The 22,870-nt window shown below is 41.6% G+C and overlaps 4 protein-coding genes and 1 non-coding gene across 5 annotated transcripts; 2 read left to right on the top strand and 3 right to left on the bottom strand.

The window, feature by feature from the left end:
* The first annotated feature begins 720 nt into the window (after positions 1–720).
* Positions 721–9,695, top strand: cdcp2 (CUB domain containing protein 2). Its single transcript, XM_086087365.1, has 5 exons — positions 721–787; positions 916–1,263; positions 2,854–3,195; positions 3,483–3,839; positions 8,448–9,695. The coding sequence occupies exons 1-5, from the start codon at positions 721–723 to the stop codon at positions 8,933–8,935; spliced, it is 1,602 nt and encodes a 533-aa protein (XP_085943491.1). The 3' UTR covers positions 8,936–9,695.
* trnar-ccu (transfer RNA arginine (anticodon CCU)) lies at positions 3,230–3,302 on the bottom strand. Its single transcript has one exon. It is a non-coding gene; the product is annotated as a tRNA-Arg (tRNA).
* tceanc2 (transcription elongation factor A (SII) N-terminal and central domain containing 2) lies at positions 9,677–13,101 on the bottom strand. Its single transcript, XM_086081635.1, has 4 exons — positions 12,902–13,101; positions 12,675–12,816; positions 10,379–10,572; positions 9,677–10,018 (listed from the first exon to the last, which is right to left on the bottom strand). The coding sequence occupies exons 1-4, from the start codon at positions 12,998–13,000 to the stop codon at positions 9,830–9,832; spliced, it is 624 nt and encodes a 207-aa protein (XP_085937761.1). The 5' UTR covers positions 13,001–13,101; the 3' UTR covers positions 9,677–9,829.
* A 459-nt stretch (positions 13,102–13,560) lies between these two features.
* On the top strand, positions 13,561–19,499 carry tmem59 (transmembrane protein 59). The gene is made up of 8 exons (XM_086075208.1): positions 13,561–13,786; positions 13,915–14,020; positions 14,132–14,226; positions 14,676–14,828; positions 14,966–15,011; positions 15,090–15,210; positions 17,230–17,347; positions 18,949–19,499. Exons 1-8 carry the CDS (start codon positions 13,637–13,639, stop codon positions 19,108–19,110), a joined length of 951 nt encoding a protein of 316 aa, XP_085931334.1. The 5' UTR covers positions 13,561–13,636; the 3' UTR covers positions 19,111–19,499.
* Positions 19,500–19,606: 107 nt separating this feature from the next.
* On the bottom strand, positions 19,607–22,767 carry lrrc42 (leucine rich repeat containing 42). Its single transcript, XM_086075196.1, has 7 exons — positions 22,044–22,767; positions 21,182–21,313; positions 20,982–21,103; positions 20,527–20,612; positions 20,338–20,451; positions 20,182–20,266; positions 19,607–19,965 (listed from the first exon to the last, which is right to left on the bottom strand). Exons 1-7 carry the CDS (start codon positions 22,442–22,444, stop codon positions 19,682–19,684), a joined length of 1,224 nt encoding a protein of 407 aa, XP_085931322.1. The 5' UTR covers positions 22,445–22,767; the 3' UTR covers positions 19,607–19,681.
* Between the last annotated feature and the right edge of the window lie 103 nt (positions 22,768–22,870).

Below are 22,870 nucleotides of genomic sequence, written 5' to 3' on the forward strand. Positions count from 1 at the left end.
ATACACCCCTATAATAAATACATAATAATTTTCATACCAATTATGAAGTGCTGCCTCCTCAACTGGAAAATGCTCTGTTAGTCTTTAGGGGCGCTCACTTTTTTTTCCCCACACTCTGGGTTGAAGCTGCTCAAGTTCTAATCTAAGGCCAGGGCTTCATCCCCAGTCGTCATAGTGACAAAAGCCGAACTCACTATTGGCTAAGCAGTGTACTGTACTATCACTCAGTTGTGTGTGACAGGCCGCTTCAAACATGCTCATTTCAGAGAAACACAAAATAGTCTGAATGATGATGCTATAAAAACCCATTTGTTATTGCTTTGACTGCATCATCCGACATGCTGCCAACAAGTCTATGCTAGCCATGATGGCCGCTAGCAAAAAAGAGGAGCTGCAGTGTAATTGTTTAGGGAGTTACCTTTCCTGTCCCTTACCTAGTACATTCCTTGTGGGCGACATGTGTTCTGTGTTGTTGTCTTTCTCTTCAATGGAGGCTATTAAAAATGCACACTAGCCCAACAAACCGCCCTCCATCATTAAAATTTAGTGACAGTAGCCTCAGGTGGGTTTCAGGTTGGGGATGAATTTTTTAGGAGCTACACAACCCATCAAGTGCTCTGGCCTGTGTACGCCTTCGTCATCATGCCGCTGCTTCTGCTGCCGTGTTTTTCATACAAATGCTGACTTCAAGTGTGACAAAGAGTTCGCGTCAGCTAAAAGATGATGCTCTGGGTCGCTCCACTTGTTTATTTCCTGCTGGTTGTCGACACGGCGGCGGATCAAAAAGGTGTGTTTGTTATCATAGCTCTACAAGGTTGTCAGTTTAGGATTTTGACGCCTAATTTACAAGAAAAAAGTTGAATGCAATTATGCTTTATAAAAAAGCAATTTACGACAGGAAAAACTTATTTTAAGGTGTCAAATGTGGCGGCGTCCTCTCCGCGCCGTCCGGCAACCTGTCCAGTCCGAACTTCCCGGGCCTCTACCCGTATAACATCCACTGCTCCTGGCTTATCGTGGTGCCGGAAGGTTCCTCGGTGCTGCTCACCTTCCACCACTTTGAGCTGGAGTACCACGCCAGCTGCGCCTATGACCACGTCAAGATCTATAACGGTGTGGCCGGCGACGAGGGCAACCTGCTGGGCACCTTCTGTGGCGACGCCCCCCCGCCGGCCTACACCTCATCCTGGAACGTCCTGTCGGTCATCTTCCGCTCGGACCGTCACGTGGCGCACAGGGGCTTCAGCTTGGGCTACAGGAAAGGTATGTCAGTGATATTTCATTAAAAGGGAAGTCGACCTGAAACATTCTTTGACAATAATATATTATATGTGACCTCACTAGTCTAAACATGACATTCTGATTAATATTACATTTGTGGAATATTACTTATGAAGCAAAATCCAGCCGTTATTATCCATCTCAGGGGGTGGCCATTTTGTCATTTGTTGTTGACTGAAGATGACATCAGAGTTGCTCAGGGCTCAAGTAACAGCTCACCTGTTTTCTGAAGCTGAGCTGTGATTGGTTGTTACCTGAGACCTGAGCAACTGTGATGTCATTTTCACTCGACAGCAAGTGGAAAAATGGCCGCCTTTTGATTTTGATAAAAACTGCTGGATTTTGCTGCTTAACTCACATTCCACTAACGTGATATTAACCAGAATATTGTATATAAACTAGTTGGGGCTGCATGGAACATAATATTGTCAAGAATTTTTTGGGTAGGGTTGACTTCCCCTTTTACTCTTTTCCTGCAGCCAACGTTAATTAATGTTAATGGAAATCCCAACGAGTACCACCATCAACGTTAATTGATGTCAACTACATTTTGTCTTGGGCTGCTCTGGTTTCATGAATGAACTAAGAAAAAGAAAAAAAACACCCACTAAATTTGGCCAGCAGATAACAGCATTGTATATCTCTTCAATGGGCTCCCGTGGATCAAATTACATGAAAACATGGCGGGTCTTAAGAAATACTGTACTGTCAAAAAAAACGACGCTGTAAAAAAGAAAAGAAAAAGCATGCAGTAAAAATTCTGCAAAACAGGGAGGCCGCGAAAGATGAACCCGCAAGAACATTGTACAACATTTTCAAGGATGTCGTGGATGATCAAAGTGTTTGTCACATTAAATCTAATTCACAGAATGTCACTAAACTATTAGTGTCATAGTCACTGTTGTGCAGAAAATGTATCTTTTCACAAAAAGCTTGTTTTCTCCTTATTTTTCCCAATATAGCTTGGTGTCACTCAAATGACCTATTTTCAAATGGTGATTACTAAAGAATGGAATCGGGTAGAATCATACTTTTTTTCTAATGAGAGAATCTTTCATATGGTATCCACCAAGTTTATACAATATTCTTTTTGCCTTGAAAGATGAGTGAAAAAGCTCGAAATCAGAGGTCCATTTGGATAACGTTTGGCAGTAAAAGAGTTCATTAATTGTTACTGATTATTTTATTAGCTCCTTACGTCAGGTGTCTTCTTTTCCTTTCAGCTTGTTTCGTTAGGGGTCGCCTCACCGTCTCATCTTTTTCTAAATCTTCGTCTATCTTCTGCATCCTTTGCTACCCTCATGTCTTGCCTCGCTACATCCATCAACATTTCCTTGCTCTCTTTCCTGGCAGATTCATAAACATCATCACCCTTCTACTGATAAACTCACTATCTCTCCTCTGGATATGTACAAACCGTCCAGGGTGTTGAAGTTAAAAGGAAAATAGACAGATAGAGATTGATGGCTAAAGATGGATGGACGTACACACGAGTGCATGGAGATGCAAAGAAACTTGACGTCATTACATTGTACAAGCCTACTTTGACTTGTTGCATTTTTTTCCGTGCAGACGTGTGCGGCGGGGTGCTGACAGGCCTATCGGGCGTCATCTCCAGCCCGGGTTACCCCGCCGAGTACAGCAACGAAGCTGACTGCAAGTGGCTCATCCACGTATCCAACAGCAGCGCCGTCACGCTTCTCTTCCTGGACTTCCAGATGGAAAACAACGAGGGTTGCCACTTCGACTATGTGGCTCTGTTCGACGGACCCACCGTGGCGCACCGCCACCTGGGCACGTACTGCGGGGCCAACACGCCCCCCACCACTCTTACCACATCCAGCCAGCTGCTTCTTGTCTTCAAATCCGACTTCAACATTGGAGGACGGGGCTTCAAGGCCTATTACTACTCAGGTATCTCATCTTGTAGATCTCCTAAAATACATTGCACCCCAGATGGGACTCAAACCCACAATCCCTGGCTTAGGAGGCCAGTGCCTTATCCATTAGGCCACTAGGGCTGCTGCAAAACAAAACCACACATGCAAATTTACCACCAAATTTAGTTTGATGATATTGCTTGACATAACATCTCAAATAGAGAACAGTAGTAACAACAAACAAAAAAGACATAAGACAAAACTAAACAAACATTTCTACCTCTTCTCAATGTCTTGCTTGTACAACTTCTCGACCGACAGGCGAATGCCAGCAGGTGCTGTCGGACGTAGGCGGCAACTTCAGCAGCCCCAACTTCCCGCAAATCTATCCCAACAACATCAACTGCCACTGGAGCATCTCGCTAGCAGCCGGCTACCGCATCAAGCTCTTCTTCCCCGTCATGGACCTGGAAGGCCGCAACAGTTTGACGGATGCGTGCGACTATGACTGGGTGGCCGTGTATGACGGTGACGAGCAGGCGGCAGGCGCCCTGCTGGGACGCTGGTGTGGCGCCGAGAGGCCGCCGTCGCTTGTCTCCCGGGGCGACAAGATGCTGGTGGTGCTGAGCACCGACAGGGATGAAGCGCACAGAGGCTTCACTGCTTCTTATCTCGGAGGTAAAAGGTTAATTGGTTGGTGACCAAATATGGTTACTTCACCTTTAAAGTTATCTCAAAGTATGTTGAGAATCATAAAATTGATCAACTACATCTAAAAAGTAGGGCTGTCAAAGATAAATCTTTAACTCCTGAGTTGCTATAAAGCTAACTCTGATTCTATTTTGACTGAAGTTTAATATGGTTCCTTACCCTGTAAAACTACAAAAAAATAAAAAAATAAATTATAAACTTCGGGGGAGGGAGACAAAACTACCGAAAATACATCCACAACTTTATTAAACTTTAAAATGTTTTATTTGCTGATTCTCTGGGAGAAATCACATTTTTACTTTCAGAAAGGGAAAAATGTGGTGTCCATTTTGGCTAAAGTTTAAGTTACCTCATACAAATGGTTCCTTGCCCATAACTTTTTACAAAAATAATTGTATCATGAAATGTAAAACTTTTGGAGGGGTTTATTACGACACAGTGTAGTCCTTGATTAGCTGCTCTTAACTTGTTGGCCGAACATTTAAAATTAAATTTAAATAAATAAATAAACTTGTTGGTCAAACAAGCTTTCTCGGAGCGAAGTGGATAACTGGTCGCAATAGCTCAATGGACTGCCGTTGGCCCGCTTAATTTTTTGTTGGTAAATGAGATCAACAAGGTCACTGGCTGGATATGTGTTGGTCAAAAGTGACTCATCAGTCAAAATGCCTATGTTGTGCAATTTAAAATTAATTCATTCCAATTCCATTTATTTTTCAAAATGGGTCTCACTTGAAAGCTGGGGTAGTGTGGACTGTCAAACGTGAGAATCTCAACACCATTTTGTTTTTCGAAATGATTGATGTAATCTAACGTTGGTTTGTTCTTGACATTGAAGATGCCTATGTTGGATAGTTTGAACTTAATTTATTCTATTTTTTGTCAAATGGATTTTTCAATACAGGTCTCATTTGAAAGCTTGCGATGCGTAAACTTCACGGCATTTTGATTTGGTAGAAATGGGAGTAGGCTGAGTTTAAACCGTGGGTTTTGACTACACATGTACAATATGGAAACCAGCGTCTTCACCCATGCACAACTGTGGAAAACACTGCCACCTACAGGCGAGAAAGCGCAATTTCTGTCTTTTAAGGTGGAATGCAAAGAAGAATTGACAGGAAGACGACCGCGGAGCCAACACTGAACTTCAGCAGCGTCTCAAATCGGAATAGATGGATGGTGACTGTTTTGGTTACATAACATTTGCAAAGAAACGCTGTAAAACTCTTCCGGGCTGTTGGTTACTATGGAGATACAGCGTCGGGGACTAGCTTCACGGCCGCAACTTGTTGGGTAAATAAACTACTTCCCTGCACGAACCACCCATAGATGTATTATTTAAAACCCAATAACAAAACAACAGCACTTTTTTTTTTAATGACGTCGCATATCTAGAGATCTATCAAAATGACGAAGTGTGCGTGCGTATGCGTGTAGGCGCGCGTGTGTGTGTATGAGGGATTGAGGCTAACTCCTCTTTTTACCTTGTACTCGGTATGACAAACATTGGTCACGTGGAAAGGTTTGGAAAACTTTATGAAGCTAAGAGAATCTAATTTACCCTCACAAGTCTGTCTATCTATCTATCTATCTATCTATCTATCTATCTATCTATCTATCTATCTATCTATCTATCTATCTATCTATCTATCTATCTATCTATCTATCTATCTATCTATCTATCTATCATGATGCAAAAGTGGTTCACGTGCCTGTCTCACAGCTCCTGTGCTTTGGATTTGAATTGCAGGTCCTGAATGACCAAAAGCATGCATTTCAAACATCCATAAGACAGAAAAGACAAGGCAAACAAATATGAGGGTGAGTCAAAAATGATCTGCACTTTTATTCTTATTTGCACAAACACAAGAGTACTGTAAAATAAATAGATCATTTTTCTACATAGTCCCCATTCCAGGTCCACAATTCCATCTGAGAAGAAAGTTTTATAACCATTTATGCACCACTACGCGCACTGCTTTATTTGAAGAAAATGTATGACCTTGTGTGAAGCATCTTTGATGAGCGAAGAAATGGTAGTCGGAAGGCAAAGAATGTGCTTTCATAGATGGTACGCCATTAATTACTATTCTGTTCTTCTTGTCAGTGGTAGAGGTTGTTGGCCTTTTTGCTCCTTCTGCATGTTTCACTTTCAACTCATTCACTGCCGTTGACGGCTATAGACGTCAACAATTAATTTGAACTATTTCTATTGGTTTAACTTTCTTTTCTCCACTTTTGTTAACAAGTGTATGAAAACCTTTTTTTTTATTGTACATTTAGAACAGTAGTTAATCAAGAGTTAACTTGTGAAGTCATGCGATTAATTACGATTAAAAGTTTTAATCGCCTGATGGCCCTAATTTTTTAAAATGAAATTTAAAAAAAATATTTATTTTTTTGTCTTTTTAAAAATGACTTCAATAGTTAACTCACGATTAATCAAAAAAAATAATTCTAGGTTTTCATACTCTTGTTAACAAAAGTGGGGGAAAAAAGTTAAACTAATAGAAATAGTTCAAATGAATTTTTGACGTCTATAGTCGTCAATGGCAGTGAATGAGTTAAAAATGTCAACCCATTCATGCACCTTTCTTTTTGGTAGTTTCTATTTTGTGCTAAAAGCGTCTGGTGAATTTCAGCCCCTGATGCATCTTCTGACCATAAAAATTGGATCACTTTGCATTGTTCATTACTGGTGCATCGTACTGGAGGGGCGGCCATTTAAGCAACTGAAACCAACACATGTAAAAAATCAATCAAACAAGCTGATCGTGATCTTGTAACTCAGCAGTCGCCGCACCCATGAAAAACTGCACACAAAAAAAGCAAGAGTGTGATTTAGAACAATGTGCGGATAATTTTTGACTCTCCCTTTTGTATAAAAAAAAATATATATATATATATCCTAGGGATGTCCAATACCACTTTTTTTTCTAGACTGAGCTCATTTACCCGCCAGTTAAGTAGAAGCACCTGTGGCTAAAGCCAATCTGTGGCAAGGTTTTTACTTTCTGGACCAAGTCTACGTTCACACTGCAGGGCGTGATGCCCAATTCGGATTTTTTGTTAAATCTGAGCTTTTTATGTACCGTTCACATTCCAAAAACAAATGCGACATCTAATGTGAACGCAACGCGCTCGTAATGCGACTCGCACGCGCAAAGAGGACACGTCGAGCGACGTACACCCCAAACAACCGCGTCACGTTGCGGTGTTTACGGAAGTAGCCCGACATCGCCGAGGCAAGCGACTTTTATCAGTGTCTTATCTAAATTTAGCTGTGCCAACGCACGCTACTGATTGGTGGACTGGTGGACGTGTTAGGAGTTGGATTCATGTGTCTTGTCTGCAGACATTATGCAAATTCAACTGTGCGAACGCCCGCGCTCCTGGTTGGCTGCTGTCCTCGGCTTCCTCGTGCGTCAGTTTTGAATGTGCTGTTTACAAACAACAACAGAAATCCATCGGACTTATTTTTCCATCTCGCCAGAGTAGCGAGGTTGGAAGAAGTCATTTACTGTTACTCAAAACAGCTTTGTATATATTCACAGATGCGTCAGTAGTCTCCCTCCCAAGCACTCTCTCCCACCCGCACAGAGCGCATATCAGGCTTTTGATGACGTATGAATCGGATGCGTGCGGATGAGCGTTCACAGTGCAGACGCATCGCATACATATCCAATTTATATCCAGATACGAAAGAGGCCCAGGTCGGGTGTGAAAAAATCTGAATTGTATCGTTCACACTGCATGGATAAAATCAGATAAGTCGGAATTGAGCTGCAGTGTGAACGCAGCCCTAGATTCCCCAACCCTGTACTCGCTCATCCCTTAATTATATCGTGCCGATTTTTGTTTTTAGTACATTTGATATTGGAGTAATTCAAAAGTAATTATGTATTCAAGTTACATTACGTTAATATACTGTGGTAATTTGGTAAAGTACTTGGATCACATGACTAACTACATTTTTAAACAGGTAACTAGTAACTGTATTGGAATATCTTTTAAAAGTAACCCTCCCGAACCTGCATGTTTAAACAGTTGCAACATTAAATATATTTTCCCCAACTTTACCAAACATGATTCCTCCCCTATAAAATTACACAAAAGTATATATATATTTTTTAATGCTTTAATTAGAAGATGTAAAACATATTTTTGGAAGAATTTATTCTCAGACAATTTTGACTTAATACATATTTTTGTATTACTTGCTGATTGGTCATAATAACCACATTGATTTACTTTCATTCTTGGCTCTATTTTAACTCAACAGATTCTGTGCCCTATAAAACTAAACAAAAATATTATAGATTGATAATACTGAAGACATGTTTTGTACATACATATTTTAAAACTTGCAACTATATATATATATATAGTTGCAAGTTTTAAAATATGTATATATATATATATATATATATATATATATGTAATAAAAATTGTAAAACCCAAGAAATATATATATTTGTAACTTCATAAACATAGTTACATGGTGGAATGGAAGCGAGACGTATAGCATCCGTGTTTGTGTCATGTTTGTTACCAAAGTTTTTCGCTCTTCCGTAGTGGTGCCCGTGAACGTGAGCTGCACCAGGTCAGAGTTCACCATCCTCATACCCCAGAAGTCACTCCCCCAGCTGGACCGCGAGCGCATCTACCTCGGCAACCCCACATGCACCGCCCAGCTGACGGCCACCTCCTACAAGATCCTCGCCCAGTTCGTCAACTGCGGTACGGCAAGCCAGAAGCACCGCAACGTCACCATGCTGGTCAACAAGCTCTACATCGACTTCTCCGACGGCGAGCGCCGCAACGTGCAGGAGTACAAGGTGCAGTGCGACGCCATGCGCAAGGTGGCCTCGGCGTCCGTCGTCTCGGTCGAGGAGCGCCTGCTTGAGCAGGAGGCCTTGCGGGGCGACGCCGCCAGCGGAGGGAGCGAGGTGGGGCGCGCCGACGCCGAGCCCCACGACCTCAGCGATATCGTCTTCATCAGCATCTGCGTCCTGGCCGTCATCCTCATGGTGATCGCCATCGTCTGGCTCGTGTTGCTTTAGCCGCCTACATTCGTTGGTCACAACATTAGCTGCACTGTCCAATGTGGTTTAATGTAATTAATGTAAGTAACTATACAAAAATGTACTTTTAACTAAATGTACATGGTTGTAGACGAGCATACCAAAAACCACCAGACATCTCATTTAAACAGGCAGGGGCGAAGATACAGGCAATTAATTGCCTGGTACCTCCAAACTTCTCAAACAAAGTGATTAAAGTTCTTTGATTAAAAGCAATTAAAAAAAATGTATTTACATGCCTAAAAGCACTACAAAATGTGGCCATTTTGCCACTTGCTGTCAACTGAAGATGACAGCTCACTTGTTTTCTGAAGCTGAGCTGTGATTGGTTGTTACCTGAGCAACATTGATTTCATCTTCAGTTGACAGCAAGTGGCAAAATTGCCGGCCCTTGAGATGGATAAAAATTGCTGGATTTTGCTTCATAACTCATATTCCACAAATGTATTGTTAATCAGAATGTCATGTTTAGACTAGTAAAATCACATATTACATTGTCAAGAAATGTTTAAGGTTGACGTCCTCTTTAAACCTACTTTTCTGCTGTCCTTCCTCCTGTCTTTTGCTTTTTCTTTCTTGACTTGGATTATTTGCCATTATTCCTAGTACTACTACTTGAATGTTAACAAAACAAGTTAATTAATAAAAAGTGTATACCTACTTCAGACCCACCCTGTTTAAAGACCATCACAATGTATACGACCGGGCATCCGCCAAATGTGTGAAAGTTCTGTTTTAATTCACGTTTTCAATACAGTATAAAAACAAAGCAAAATAAATTTTTAAAAAAAATACATCACTGACAATATAGCATAATTACATTCAACACTATAAAAAACATGAGGTGCATAAAAAGTAGTTAATTATAGCAGCTTATCTCTTATACTTGGACACCAGCTGGGCAACCGAGGCGTGGTCTCGCTTCAGCTGAGCTCTGAGCTCAGGCTGCCGTCTGAAGGCGAATACCAGCGTTCGCACCGTCCTGCGGTACGAGCTGCTGACCAGCCGGCCGCTCTGGTGGAACACCTCCCGCTCCGTGTTGTCCACAAGTCCGCAGTCCTTCTGGCAATGGAAGAAAATATGAACAAATGCACAGTTAACAGTGTAGTTGCATTACCCGGTGGGGACGAAGGAAGAGATGCCATAAAATTGGTCGCTTCAGAGCCATCACTCCATGTGGACGGGTTTTACACATAGCCTTTTTATATACAACAGCGCCACTAGAAATAAAATGTGAAATTGTGGAATGATGGCGCTTTGAGAAACAAATACTTGTTTTTTTTAGTTTTGTCGATACCAGTTGTCATTCAGCACATATTTTGCGCAGACACCAGGGTTTCCCCCTGCGCTTTATAGGCCTGGCAGGCCGCCAGACTTTTCCCGGCTCGGTGTAGTCTGACTACAGCTGTTAACAGTCCTCACCTTGAGCTCCAGAGCTTCGGCCAGAAGTCTCCTGGCGTTGCTCCTGAGGCTTTCCGATTGCTTGTCCGAGCGCACTTCAAAGGACGGCTTATTGGAATTCTCCTCTACGAACGTCCTCCAGGCTGTGTACACCCTGGTGGCCGCCAAGCTCACCTCGGGCTCCGGGTGCTTCCGCAGTTTGTTGACGGTGTGACCTGGAGAAGAAGACAAGGAGAAGATGAGTTGTGTTCCAGGGGCCCCCACCCCATAAAGTCAACACTTTTTTAAAGACCATTAATAAAAATGTACAGTGCACACATTAAATATATCTTGTCTTGCTATTATGGAAGGCAACGGAAGTGGATGACAGAATCTTTCCTTGTTATCTTCAGTAAAAAGCAGTTCAGAACTTTTTGAAGGCATGGAAATGTGCATATTGTTCAGTGCCTTGATCTCAAGCCAATGGCTTTGTTTTTAGTTACTGCCGACAAATGTGAAGGCAGCTACACATACAAAAACAAGCCTACCATAAAAAGAAGCTCAATATGTTTTTTTTGGTAATTAACTTTTTATTTTTATTTTTTTTTTTACAACAAAAGAATGAACAGAAAAACAAAACATTGAAATCACATTCCATATGTGGAAAACATCTGTCTTCTTGATATAAAACAAATGGGGAATTATATATATTTTTTCAGTCTTAATCAATCATTGTCAAATTTAAAGTCAAGTCTCAAGGGTTTTACAAAATTAACCCACTTCTCCCAGTAGGAAATAAATTGGCCACTTCTATGATTGACGTATGCCGTTATTTTCTCCATTTTGTAAATGTCCATAGTAATGTCCATTCACCCATTCAGTGTTGGACTTTCTTGTGTCAACCACTTCCTTGTTAGGGCCTTTTTACTAGCAACCAACAAAATGTTGCCCAAACCAGTTTGTCTTTTTTTTTAACCAATCCTGAGGGATATATCCAAACCAAAAAACCTTACACTCAAAGAATATTGCACATTTAAATATATCCTGTAATTCCTTGTGAATATCCTGCCAATAGGCTTTAATGACAGGGCAATTCCAGAACACATGGTAATGGTTTGCATTATGCCTACAAATTGGGGGATTGTTATCATAGTGTGATTTCTGCCATGGTGTGATAAAATATCTTATCAACCCCTTCCAGCCAAATTCTTTCCACCTTAATAAGCTGTTGCATTTCCATTGATACCTCCGTTAAGAAGCTCAAGATGTTTTAAAGACAGTTTGAAGTCAAGGATTCATTTGTTAATAAAAACAATTCTTGCCTTCATAAAGTGTTTAGCTACTTTTTACAGCACGTTATGTATATGGAGACAGTATTCCTTCATTGTCTTCCGTAAAAAAAATACTCAAGGACGCATCTGTACTTGCTCCTGCACTCGCTCGTGACTTCTATTTTGTTGACATTGGGATTTTTAACTACATTGTTGCAATATGCCTGGCGGAAAAAGAGCTGACGAGACATAGGAGATCAAATCTTCTCTTGCAAAACTCAAAGAAATGGTCACCGAAATACTTGAAATTTAAAAGAGCATTGAGCCACTTCTGCAGGAAATTTGGCAGTTGAAGAAAGAGACACAAGAAAAAGTCAGCGAAGACGCTATTTGTGAACGAGCATGCGCTCGCCTTGGCTGCTCGCCTGGTTGGGTGGGCCTGTTGGTGGCGTCCGGTAACCGATTTACCAATTCCAAATGTTTGGTACTAGCTGCAACTTACACACAGACATTAACTCAAGATGAACTGAGCGAGGGATGTGCAGACTTAAGTCTGGGATTGATAACGATATGAATCAATGACTATCATAATCAATGTATATGACTGATGCATATAGTAAGAATCGATGGGGACGGGTTAGTAATAACTAAGTAACCCGTCAGCCCTTTTTTCGGATGTCAATGTTGCAAATGATATGATATGATCGATGTAACCTGTAATAATGTGTCCGAAAAGAAAGAATGAATAAAACAAACAAAACAAAACGCAACTCCAGACCTTGCCTTCATCAAGTCTTGAGTAGCTTTTAGCAAAAGATGATGGGAAGATGTAGAAAGGAACATATAGAGATTCCTTCATAAATGGAGAGTAACTACAGAATTTCATTGACTTGGCCATTTTAGACTTCCCTTTCTTTGCATTCAAAAAGTGTTGAGTTAATTATTTATTGAAAACAAGGAAAACTCTGTGTTTTATGTTAAAGGAACCCCAGTCAGAGTTTGTTTGCTAGTCCTTTCACTGGTGAGTCAGGATTGTTTTTATTTTATTTATTTTGACATAATATTACCTATTTTAGTGGACTTCAGCACCTCCTTGGACGGCATCTTTTTGCTCAGGTCGGTCAAGGCACTCAGCATGTTGTCCCTGCTCTGTCCTGGGAGCTCCAGTATCGATTTATAGCGTAATATATCTTCAATGACGACCACCCTCTGGAGAAAAACTTTGATTAGGTTGTTCATATTTGAGTTGCATTTAAGGAAAGTATCCCCCTCTCCTCCTGCGCAACAAACTCACTCGTAAGGATTCTATGGTGGTTTGCTTGTAAGTCTTCTCGGTGCTCCTCGACATTTTAGGCGTCTCTCCCTTAGGTAGCCGCACCACAAACTTGTCCATCTTGAGAAAATGTTCACGTGAGGTTATTTTGAGGAAAACAGAACCAAAACATCTACTGCTAAAGCTAGCCGTAGCTAGCAGTGCAGGCTGTCTATGTTGCATTTAGGAGTTTTCGGAAATATATAAATTCACAAGAGTAAATAAGCAAGTTGCCCATGTTTCCGTGATGCCGACACCGAAAGACCCCGATCTAATCTTGTAGGCCGAGCACAACTGGTACCCACGCCGATATACAGTAAAATGTTTTTACCTTTGTGGTTTTATTACATTTCCATTTTCCATTCCATTCATTACAATATTACAACTACATCATGATTATTTCAAATGTGGTGAAACGTCTTGTCGCGAGAAAAAATAGTATTTGATGACAGACGCACATTTTCAGAGCTTTAGTAGAATTACTGCTATAATTGTAGCTTTTTTAAATAACCAAAATATGGTGTCCCTTAGACTGAGGCAGGCACGAAACGTGGGGAGTTATGAGAATTCCCAAATTTATAAACGCATCAAATATTTCCTCAGTGTCTCGCGAGGGCGACGCGCACAAGTTCTCGCGAGAACTTGGTCAGATTAAGGAGGAAGAGGAAGCGAGCGTGTTGTGTTTATTTTGCTTGGATTTTGTTTTGCGCACACAAAATGGGGACTGCGTCCGGGTTCGTGTGCTTTTTGGCACTCTTGGGGACTTTGGTGGCGGCGTCATCGGATGTGTTCGACAGCGTTTTGGGAAGCACGGTGTCTTGCCATCGCTCTTGTGAATTGACGTATACTTTACACACGTACCCGCGGGTGAGTTGTAGCTAAAAAGTTGGCTAGCCTTAGCTTAGCAGTTTTAGCTACTGTTTATTTTTAATTTGTCCTGTCTTGGTCGCTCGTGTAGATTTGATCTTTAAGGTGGGGTTTGTGTGTGTTTGTAGGAAGAGGAACTCTACGCATGTCAGCGAGGCTGCCGATTGTTCTCTATTTGCCAGTTTGTTCGTGACCGCAACGATTTGAATCGCACCACAGCCGACTGTCAGTCAAGTAAGATAAAATGGCCGACTTAAACTGTTGTGTCACTGGGCTTTGTATTCACATTTTGTTGACATTTCTTTTGTTGTCTGTCCCTAATCATTTTTAAACAATCTCTTACAGCCTGTCACGAAGCCTACACCCAAGCTAACGAGCAGTATGCGTGCAACCTGGGCTGCCACAACCAGCTTCCCTTTGCCGAGCAACGCTATGAACAGGTGCACACAGTATATCTGCTCTACTTTGGAACTATGGAATCAGTATCATGTTTATTGGACAAGTATGTTAAAACACAAGGGAAAGTCAAGTCCTATACAGTGTGCAATAATACAGTAGTACTGATCAACATAACTCTGCAATTAATACAGTGATGGCGATACAACGATTAATAAGTAATGGGGACTGAGCCCTACTGCGAACAGTGGAAAAAAACAGTAATTAGTGCAACCACAAAATAGAAGGTGGATGAACTAGTGTTATAATCTCATAAACATGGGTAGGGCATATTTGTTTTTATATATCCTTGTTCCTCAGTCAGTTTGCTTCTTGATTAGCTACATTCCGAGGTGGAGCTTCTTTGTGGACCCACAGTTCACAAAAATAATTGGTTTCGCAGCAAATGTTTGCGGGCTGTGCTGTCTCATACTCTCATACATGTTGCATATAGCTTGAAGCAATGGTGCCGAAGATTCACCTGCTATACCCGCTGATTTTTGTGCGAGGCTTCTGGGAGGACATGATGAGTCAGGCGCACAGCTTCATCACAGCCACATGGACCTTTTATCTCCAGGCCGACGACGGCAAAGTAGTCGTTTTCCAGGTGTGTGATGCGATAATGAAGAAAAAAAACTCCCAACAAAATAACATATGGCTGGCTGCTTGTAAATAGTTATGCTGTGAGCATGAGTGTTCTGCTTGTCAGACTGAATCCTAATTCAATTCGGTTTTTTTCCTCAGTTTGAAACAGAGAAAGAAGATGACAGCCAGGAATTACAGAAGACATGTAAGTCCACATTTGCGAGAAACAAAATAAGATTGACTTTCATGTGTGGGTGTTTTTTTGTGTGTGTCTCCTTTCAAGTCTCTGATGTGAACAGCCCCATTTACAAAGACTACCAGCGTACGCTCATCCAAGAGAGGGACCGCGACATGAGAGCCGATCACAGCTATGATGATTACAACTTCTTCAGCTGCCTCAAAAGGTTTAATGGCTCACTTGAATACAAAGGAAACTATAATGTGTTGAATAATTACACATATAGTGGCACACAATTAAATTACCTTAAATTAATTGCCTATAGAGGCCACAAGATGATTGCAAAGTATTACTTATGTCACAATGAAACTCCTCAATGCACTTCAACATGCATATTTGTTATTCTCCTGTACATGGTCCATGGCAAAGATGAGCATTTGATTTACGAACAAAAGCCATATTTGTTTGCCTAAAAATGGATTCAAATCTGATACCACCTCCAACCTAGCCTGGCAAGCCTTTTTGAAGAAAGTGGGTCTGGACAGGCGTCCATAGATAGCGATTCGGCGCCGGCCCAATCAAATTTGTCTATTTGCGTGATGTGGTCTTTGTGAGCAACTAGGGCTGTTGCGATATGCAATAAATCAATTAATTGCCGGACGCGATAATTTTCAGCCATGTACGTCCGTGTTTGTTTACATAAGTCATCAACATTCACGCTGGTCCGTTGCTTCACTCTGTCAGTCACTGGGTAAAGCGGCTTTTTCCCTCCCTTTCTATTCACTCACTCACTCACGCACGAACATGTTCTCCCGGGCAGGTAAGCGAAACCACGCTGCCTGCACCGACGGCACCACTCCGCCACCCGGAGCCCGTAAAGCCTGCTGAAAAAGCAACACCCGCTATGTGCACACACCCTCGCAATCATGTGCTGCTCAGTGAGATACTGGGTTTACCAAAGACACTGGGTGGGTAATAAGTTAACTTTCCTGTCACGACTGACTCCTAAACCGTGCTTAGCGCATTGAGGAGTGAATCATCTTGACACGCACTCTTGCCAAAGTAGTTACCCCCGAAAAAATTTGTATCCTCTGCAAGTACGCATGTTTTTCAATAATCGCATGAAGAAGACAGGTGTGTTTTAGAAACAAGATTTTGTAACAAGAAAAATAATATTTATCGCAAATAAACAAAAGAAAAGCAAGAACACGCCCGCATTCTGCAATGGATTCTAGGTGCGTTCAATGACCATGCACGTAGTAGGAAATCTCACAATACATTGAAAAAGCTAAAATGACTGATGAATATTAATGTTTTTTCGGTTTTCTTCCACATTTTTTAAGTTTAAGGTTTTGGTTAGGAACGAGGAACATTTTCGGAAAATCGCCACTTTTATGTGGTAAAAGTCATCAGATCCCGCGGTAGGGGACACAAACTTCCTCGGGGGCCAATTCGGATTCAGCGTGAGGGCCCTTAAGAAGTAGGGACAGCCATCATTTGGAAATAATGCCGAACGCAACTGCTCATGTGTGGGAATTCTTTGGATTTATTTATTTTACCATTATCATTATATTAGTTGAAAAATGATATGAAAACCGCGATATTGTCGCTTATCCCAATAATTTCTGGGGCAATTTATCGGCAAGCAAAATTTCTTATCGTGACAAGGAGCAACGTCACTTTTCTTCAACGACATTCAACAACAACGTCATTAACTACTGTCTCTCTTCGGCTAGTAGCCATATTGGATTTTTACTCCGTCTCCGCAAAAAAAAAAAAAAAAAAGACTTCAACAAGCCGCTTTTCTGACCTCACGGCCGCTCTTCGCTCATTGGTTCATTCCACTGTCTGTTAGCTCAGGTTTGCCCCGCCTCAGAAATGCCACTGACAAGGCGGTTGACCAGACTCACTCTTTGGCAAAACCGCGAGTGAGTCTGGATTTCCAGGCTACCTCCAACCTGGCACTTTATTCCTTCTCTATTGAAAGATCCAGATTTGTATTCATTTGTTAGAAAAGAATGGAACGATCTTAATGATTCCACAACTTTATCCACATCCCTCTGAAGGAAGCGGGGAAGTCTGTATTGGGAAGCAAAATAACATCATACGCTTCCTATAAGAAGAAATGGGAACAAAAATTTGAGCGCAAAATAGATAAAAAACCAAACATTTCTTCGAAGAAAATGTCTTTATTATTTATATGGTCTGAATGGACACTAAGCATATTGAAATATTTGCTCACCAGGAACCCTTGGCTGCCAGGCTGGATTCTCACCATCACTCTGGTACTGTCCGTGCTGGTTCTCATCTGGATCTGCTGTGCCACCGTGGCAACCGCTGTGGACCAGTATGTGCCGGCTGAGGTCAGTTGGTTTGAGACCTATGGGGATTGTGACCCACAGTACGCTCCTCAGTTATACCAGAGTAATGGCACATAATATACAGCGGTACCTTGACTTAAGAGTTACATTTGCAACCTGACCATGCTCGTAACGTAATTTACTGGTATTTCAAATGAATGTTCTCCTTTGAACTAAAAGCTTCTTCTCTATGCTTTTTGCAAGTTTTCATTTAGTAATTGTGTGTAACTGTCTTTCCCCTGCCCCACTTTGCTCGAGCGGTGTCTTGTATGAAGCTCGCTCACAACACAAAGCAAAAATCGACTGACAAAAAGTGACTGCTCAGAATTTGAAAAACTGAAAAAGTCGTGGCGCACGTAAGTAATGGTACCACTGTGCTATAGATAAATGACATTGTTTGTAAATCAACAAGCCCAACCCATCTCCTTAATTCTGTCCTGTGTTTATATAGATAATTAACTTACTCACTACCTGCTGTTTTCAAAACAAAGTTCCCCATACTACCAGCAATTTTAGAGCATTTTGGCTTATTGTGTTCTGTGACAGTATATGCACCGAACCTACTTGTATAGTTTTTTTTCACCAGAAAAAAACAACTTGCTTTTTATGTTCTTCAGCAGCCAATGAGATAACATGAGTTGTTTTCACCAAAAACACTGGTTTCTGATCAAAAAGCAGAGAAAACAAGCTTATGGGTAAAAGTAATGTAAAGCAGAATAGTGACTTGGATGCTCAGATTTTTTGCTTTTGATACCTCATACTATAAAACAACAGAAAAGGAGGGCTTTTGACGGCAAAATAATTTTGCAGATATACAACTAAAAAATGGCTTCAATTGAGCGGTTTATTTATTTTTTGCGCGGTGTGCCTCCATCATGCTATTAACTGCGTAATATTTTGTCACTATGATGACACACCTTCCACTGCCAATCAACCATGTCTGCATATGCTGCATTTGAGGATGGTCGGAAGTTGAACTGAGTTCAAACCAGGAAGTGTGTACGGGAACGCCCCCTAAGAAAAAGGGTAAGAAAAAGGACCCTAACTTCACAGACGCCCTACAAGTGACGTCACTCAACGATTGCGACCCCTTTGGAACACAGACCGTGAATTGTAAAACACAATTTACTCGAGTATAAAACTACATAGCTTTCTTCATTCATAAATACTCAACGTAACACAACGTACGTTACAGTATCCCTGCATGAAATTAGACCGCGAACTACTGAACTGTATGGAACCAATAAATGAAGCAAAATTGTGAGAAGGTAAGTTTGCTGGAGGTCAAATTGAGTTTTGAGGACCAAAATAAAAACATTACTATCCGCCATTTTGATCGTTTTAGCCTCGAATGCAGCATTTATATACATTAAAACGACTTCAGACATGTTGGCGTTTCTCTCCCTCATAATTGATGTGATAGCTGAGATTCACCCCTCATTTTTAGCCTCAACTCAAATACTGCGGATCTCAGATCTTTAGTGATTTAACACCACCATCTACAGGAATCTACTTGTAACTATAGTTGTTCACAAACTTGAATTTCACGGACAAGCTGGTCAAGATGCAATCAACACTTAACAATTGTACAATTAATTTTTCAGAAATTGAGCATCTACGGTGACAGGGATTTCTTTGAAGACGAGAAGCTCATTCCATACCCCGCGTCCTCCCTGCTCGTCATCACATCCAAAGGGCTAGGAGAAGATGGCGAGGAGGCGGGGCCTCTTCCTCCAAAAGTAAACCTTGGACAGTCGGACATCTAACAAAAAATAAATAAAATCAAGTGTGGTGAGGTAACAACTTTTTATTCCACTTGTGCTTGAATTATGAGATAAAATGTTTCTAAAATGGATTCCATGTGCCCCTTTCAATACTTTTCAAATGATGTGGTATTATGGTACTGTAATGCCAGTACAAAACTTATTAGTTTTGCCCCCATCCTCCTAATTTCTGTGTTAGTGCTTGGTGGCTGTGCTTATTTTATTAAAAGCTGGGACTTATTTTTTGGTGATGTCATCCCAACACTCAATACTTTTGTGAAATGGTATTTCCAACGCGGTAGCCAAACTCCCATCATTCTGTTCTTGTGGTGCCGTAATCTGTAGTTGACAAGAGTTTAACAATAAAACAATTTCCTCTTAATTGAATTCAACAGTGATTCTTGAGTGCTTCTGTTCTCAATGGAATGGATTACGACGAGCTATTCATTTCAAAGATAGTTGATACTTGGAGCAGCACGATAGTTTTGCACTCAACCTCCCAGGTGTACAAAATAACTTTATTCATAAAATATTACTGAACAAAACGACTGTACAATCACGGTGCCAATGCATCTCAGTATAAGTCCAACAAGTCCATGTCGTCAGGAGTCAACACCGACGAAGACGCTCGTTTAAATGGCGGACTATTTGTCAAATGGTCACTGCACTTTTCCGACGGCTGCTTCCTTTTGCCAGTTGCGTTCCAAAAAGTCCTGTCAGAGGAGGTGCCGCCTGTCATGCTACCCGCTGGAGGTTTGTAGAAGTGCAAACGCTGCTCCTCCTCCTCAGCTGTTGCATCTCTCTCGTGACACAATGGCGCCGCGTTCAACACCTCTCGGACAAACTTCTGCCTGCCAACTTAAGAATGTAAACAAACAAATTACTTATGGTAGTGTATTTTTTTTAGGTGACTATCGAGTGGACTACTTGGCCATTACATATAGAGTGGGCTATTTATTGTGTCCAATATTTAAGAGTTCTTTCACCTAGAGTACACATCTAGCAAGAAGGTGCGCCGGGAGAATCCAAACTGCCAGAAAAACACGTATCAGTGTGGTATAAGTAAACACTTACAAAAGCGAAGCACTGATATTTTGGACTCATCCAGTTTCTTCAGTTTTGGCAGTTGCGCTCCACTGGTTTCCCATTGGTTTACAACCTAATAACACATTTACGTATGAGATATCACATAATAAGAAAAAGCTCAGAAAAACAACACAATCTGGTCACCTGTTCAGCCCATCCTTGTGTTTTACATCCGGAGTGGTCAAAGTCATCCAGCGCGTTTTCGGAATAAATCAGGCCGAGCAGCTCCCACATGTTCGACTTTAGTCTTGAGCCAAACTGCGAGGAACAAAATTACTTCAATATTGATAAGCCATGAGCTAACAAGCGCTAACTATGTGTGCCTCGGAACACCTTCATGCCGGTGCCAGATGCATCCAGTTTTTCAAGCTTAGGGAGACACTTGAGGTAGCGGAGAGCCCTCTCAGAAATGGGGTTATCTGGATTAAAGAGACAATAAGATACATTTCAGTTTTAGCATGTGCTGTCAACATTTATCAAAGTACAGTATAGGATAATCAGTTCGGATAATTAGATGGATGGACAAGAGAGACTGTTGGTTCACTAACTTACATTTGATACAAAGTAGAACAGCCACTGTTGCACTTCCAATTGATTTATTGAACAAAGGGCAACAAAATAAACACATTCATACTGTACACAAGCTTCTACGGCCATAACTGACACCCAAACAACGCAGTCTGGCTAACGCTATTCAGTTAACAGCCAGCCACTCACGTGAACACAACAGCAGCCAACTGTACACACAAGCCACACACACTCAAAAGTCGAGAACAATGGCAATTTACGTGAAACATCCAGGCACTCAAGACGGTCCAGTCCTTTCCTCATCATTCTCACAGGCGCCGTCAGTCGTTGCAGGCCAACGTCCGACAGGCCGTTGCCGCCGATGAAGAGCTGAATCAAGCAGCTACATGCGGAGATGGCAGAAAAGAAAAATGATGAGCTAAGCAAGTCTTTGAACACGGACGCCAGAGTCGTTTATTACCTCGCCAGCGAGGCGGACGTCAGGTGCTGGAATAGCTCGTGGTCGTCGCCCAGTCGGCAGCCGAACAGGTCCAAACGTTTCAAACTGTGGAAGGTCTTGATGTCAGCCATACGCTCGCTCAGCAGAGGAAACCTGAGGGGACACACGATCACGTCACGTCACCTTTTTGAGTTACATGAGGAGTCAAAATATTAGGAACAGCTCTTACCTCTGCAAACACCATTAATAATAATTCAGCATCATACATTAAGACATTTCTCTCCAGTATTAAATCTAAGCGAACATTTAATAGTTGACATTTTCATGTTCAAGCCAAGCCAATCTTTATGGAAGGATTTCACTTGATGCCAAACAATATGTGCGCAGTGTGGTAAAAAGATCGATGAAAAAGATCGATTTAAGTGGATAAAACTCAATATATTGAATAAAGCAAGAACATGTTGATTTCATCATATTTATTAAATCTGTACTGGCCCATATCATTATGTATTTTTTTTTTATCTGAAAATTTATATTAGCGTGCAATCCGTGCATTTTCAATTCCATTCGTTTTAGAGAAATCAGTAAAAATTAAATTTTTACACCTATCATAAGAGCCAATGTTCATCCCAATCAAGTGTCTATACAAATGCACAAACGGTTTAATTCTTAAAATATTTTAATTGTACTTACATATGTTATTACTTAGTTTTCATAAACAATATTATATTGCTATTTTGCCTTAATAAAAACAAACAATATGGATTGTTGTTTTTTCCCCGTGGGAACGGATTAATGACATTTCTATTCTATTCAATGGTGGCGAGTGTTTTGAGTTACGAGCGTGTACACGGAAACCGCCCGGTGTTGCATTGCAACAGACCTATTCCTGAGGCAGAGGGATTCAAGCACCATGTCACCATAGGCGTCGCCGAAGAGCCGCAAGGCTTTGGGAGATACGTCCGGCTTCAGGAACACGCGGTTCTCCGCGGCCGCCGCGAACAGCCTGACGCCGATTTGCTCGGGGAAGCCCACCAGCGAGTCCACGTGGTGGACGTTGCCCGCCACGAAGAGCAGCGCGATATCGAACAGCGACTTGCTGCTGTAGCGCAGGCTGCCCTCCGCGTTGTACGTGAACACGAAGTGCTCCCTACGAAGCACCAGCGGGTTGGTTCGCCGGCAGGAAGAAGACGAAGACGAGGAGGCCACCACCGGCTTGAGCACGATGTCGCTGACACGACGCAGCATGCCTCTTTCCCGCACGTACACGCCGCTGGCGTCCATTGTTGCTGTCCGCTCTCACAATACCATCAAGTTGATGTATGTTTGAGTTTCTGTCAAAAAAAACAGAAGGTCCGCAAGCACAGCCGACATGAGAGTTTATGGAAATTTGAGTGTTTTGCTTTTGCTGGTGTCAAAATAAAAGCCCCTCGACGAGAAACATCACTGTTTTATCTTGAGCACACGCAAGCACGACACTAAATGCGCCTTTAACATCGAAGACGTATTTAATTACACCATAGATAGACTTCCGCTAAATCTCAAGTTTCAATTTGCTTGATTTACTTGAATAAAGTTTTCATTTGAATAACCTAACCGTCTAAAGTACCCGGATGGCTGTGTCGAATTTATGGTGTCAAAAAAAAAGCTATAGACTACAAAAGTCGTTTTATCTAGAACAAAGGGTCTCTTAATAGTGAAATAAGCTAT

Source organism: Leptonotus elevatus, chromosome 1 (genome assembly GCF_054856555.1).
Source record: "Leptonotus elevatus isolate MCC_2025b chromosome 1, RoL_Lele_1.0, whole genome shotgun sequence".
NCBI lineage: Eukaryota > Metazoa > Chordata > Actinopteri > Syngnathiformes > Syngnathidae > Leptonotus > Leptonotus elevatus.

What these genes read in the sequence shown, in the direction of transcription:
- cdcp2 (XM_086087365.1), top strand. Translation starts at nt 721, where the DNA reads ATGATGCTCTGGGTCGCTCCACTTGTTTATTTCCTGCTGGTTGTCGAC. An exon ending in CACGGCGGCGGATCAAAAAG is followed by an intron (nt 788 to 915) that starts GTGTGTTTGTTA and finishes ACTTATTTTAAG; the next exon opens with GTGTCAAATGTGGCGGCGTC. An exon ending in CACTGCTTCTTATCTCGGAG is followed by an intron (nt 3,840 to 8,447) that starts GTAAAAGGTTAA and finishes GCTCTTCCGTAG; the next exon opens with TGGTGCCCGTGAACGTGAGC.
- tmem59 (XM_086075208.1), top strand. Translation starts at nt 13,637, where the DNA reads ATGGGGACTGCGTCCGGGTTCGTGTGCTTTTTGGCACTCTTGGGGACT. An exon ending in TTCTTCAGCTGCCTCAAAAG is followed by an intron (nt 15,211 to 17,229) that starts GTTTAATGGCTC and finishes TTTGCTCACCAG; the next exon opens with GAACCCTTGGCTGCCAGGCT. An exon ending in ACCAGTATGTGCCGGCTGAG is followed by an intron (nt 17,348 to 18,948) that starts GTCAGTTGGTTT and finishes TTAATTTTTCAG; the next exon opens with AAATTGAGCATCTACGGTGA.
- lrrc42 (XM_086075196.1), bottom strand. Translation starts at nt 22,444, where the DNA reads ATGGACGCCAGCGGCGTGTACGTGCGGGAAAGAGGCATGCTGCGTCGT. An exon ending in CATCTGGCACCGGCATGAAG is followed by an intron (nt 20,452 to 20,526) that starts GTGTTCCGAGGC and finishes TGTTCCTCGCAG; the next exon opens with TTTGGCTCAAGACTAAAGTC. An exon ending in AATATCAGTGCTTCGCTTTT is followed by an intron (nt 19,966 to 20,181) that starts GTAAGTGTTTAC and finishes TACATTCTTAAG; the next exon opens with TTGGCAGGCAGAAGTTTGTC.
- tceanc2 (XM_086081635.1), bottom strand. Translation starts at nt 13,000, where the DNA reads ATGGACAAGTTTGTGGTGCGGCTACCTAAGGGAGAGACGCCTAAAATG. An exon ending in CCACCATAGAATCCTTACGA is followed by an intron (nt 12,817 to 12,901) that starts GTGAGTTTGTTG and finishes GTTTTTCTCCAG; the next exon opens with AGGGTGGTCGTCATTGAAGA. An exon ending in CCGAAGCTCTGGAGCTCAAG is followed by an intron (nt 10,019 to 10,378) that starts GTGAGGACTGTT and finishes TTCCATTGCCAG; the next exon opens with AAGGACTGCGGACTTGTGGA.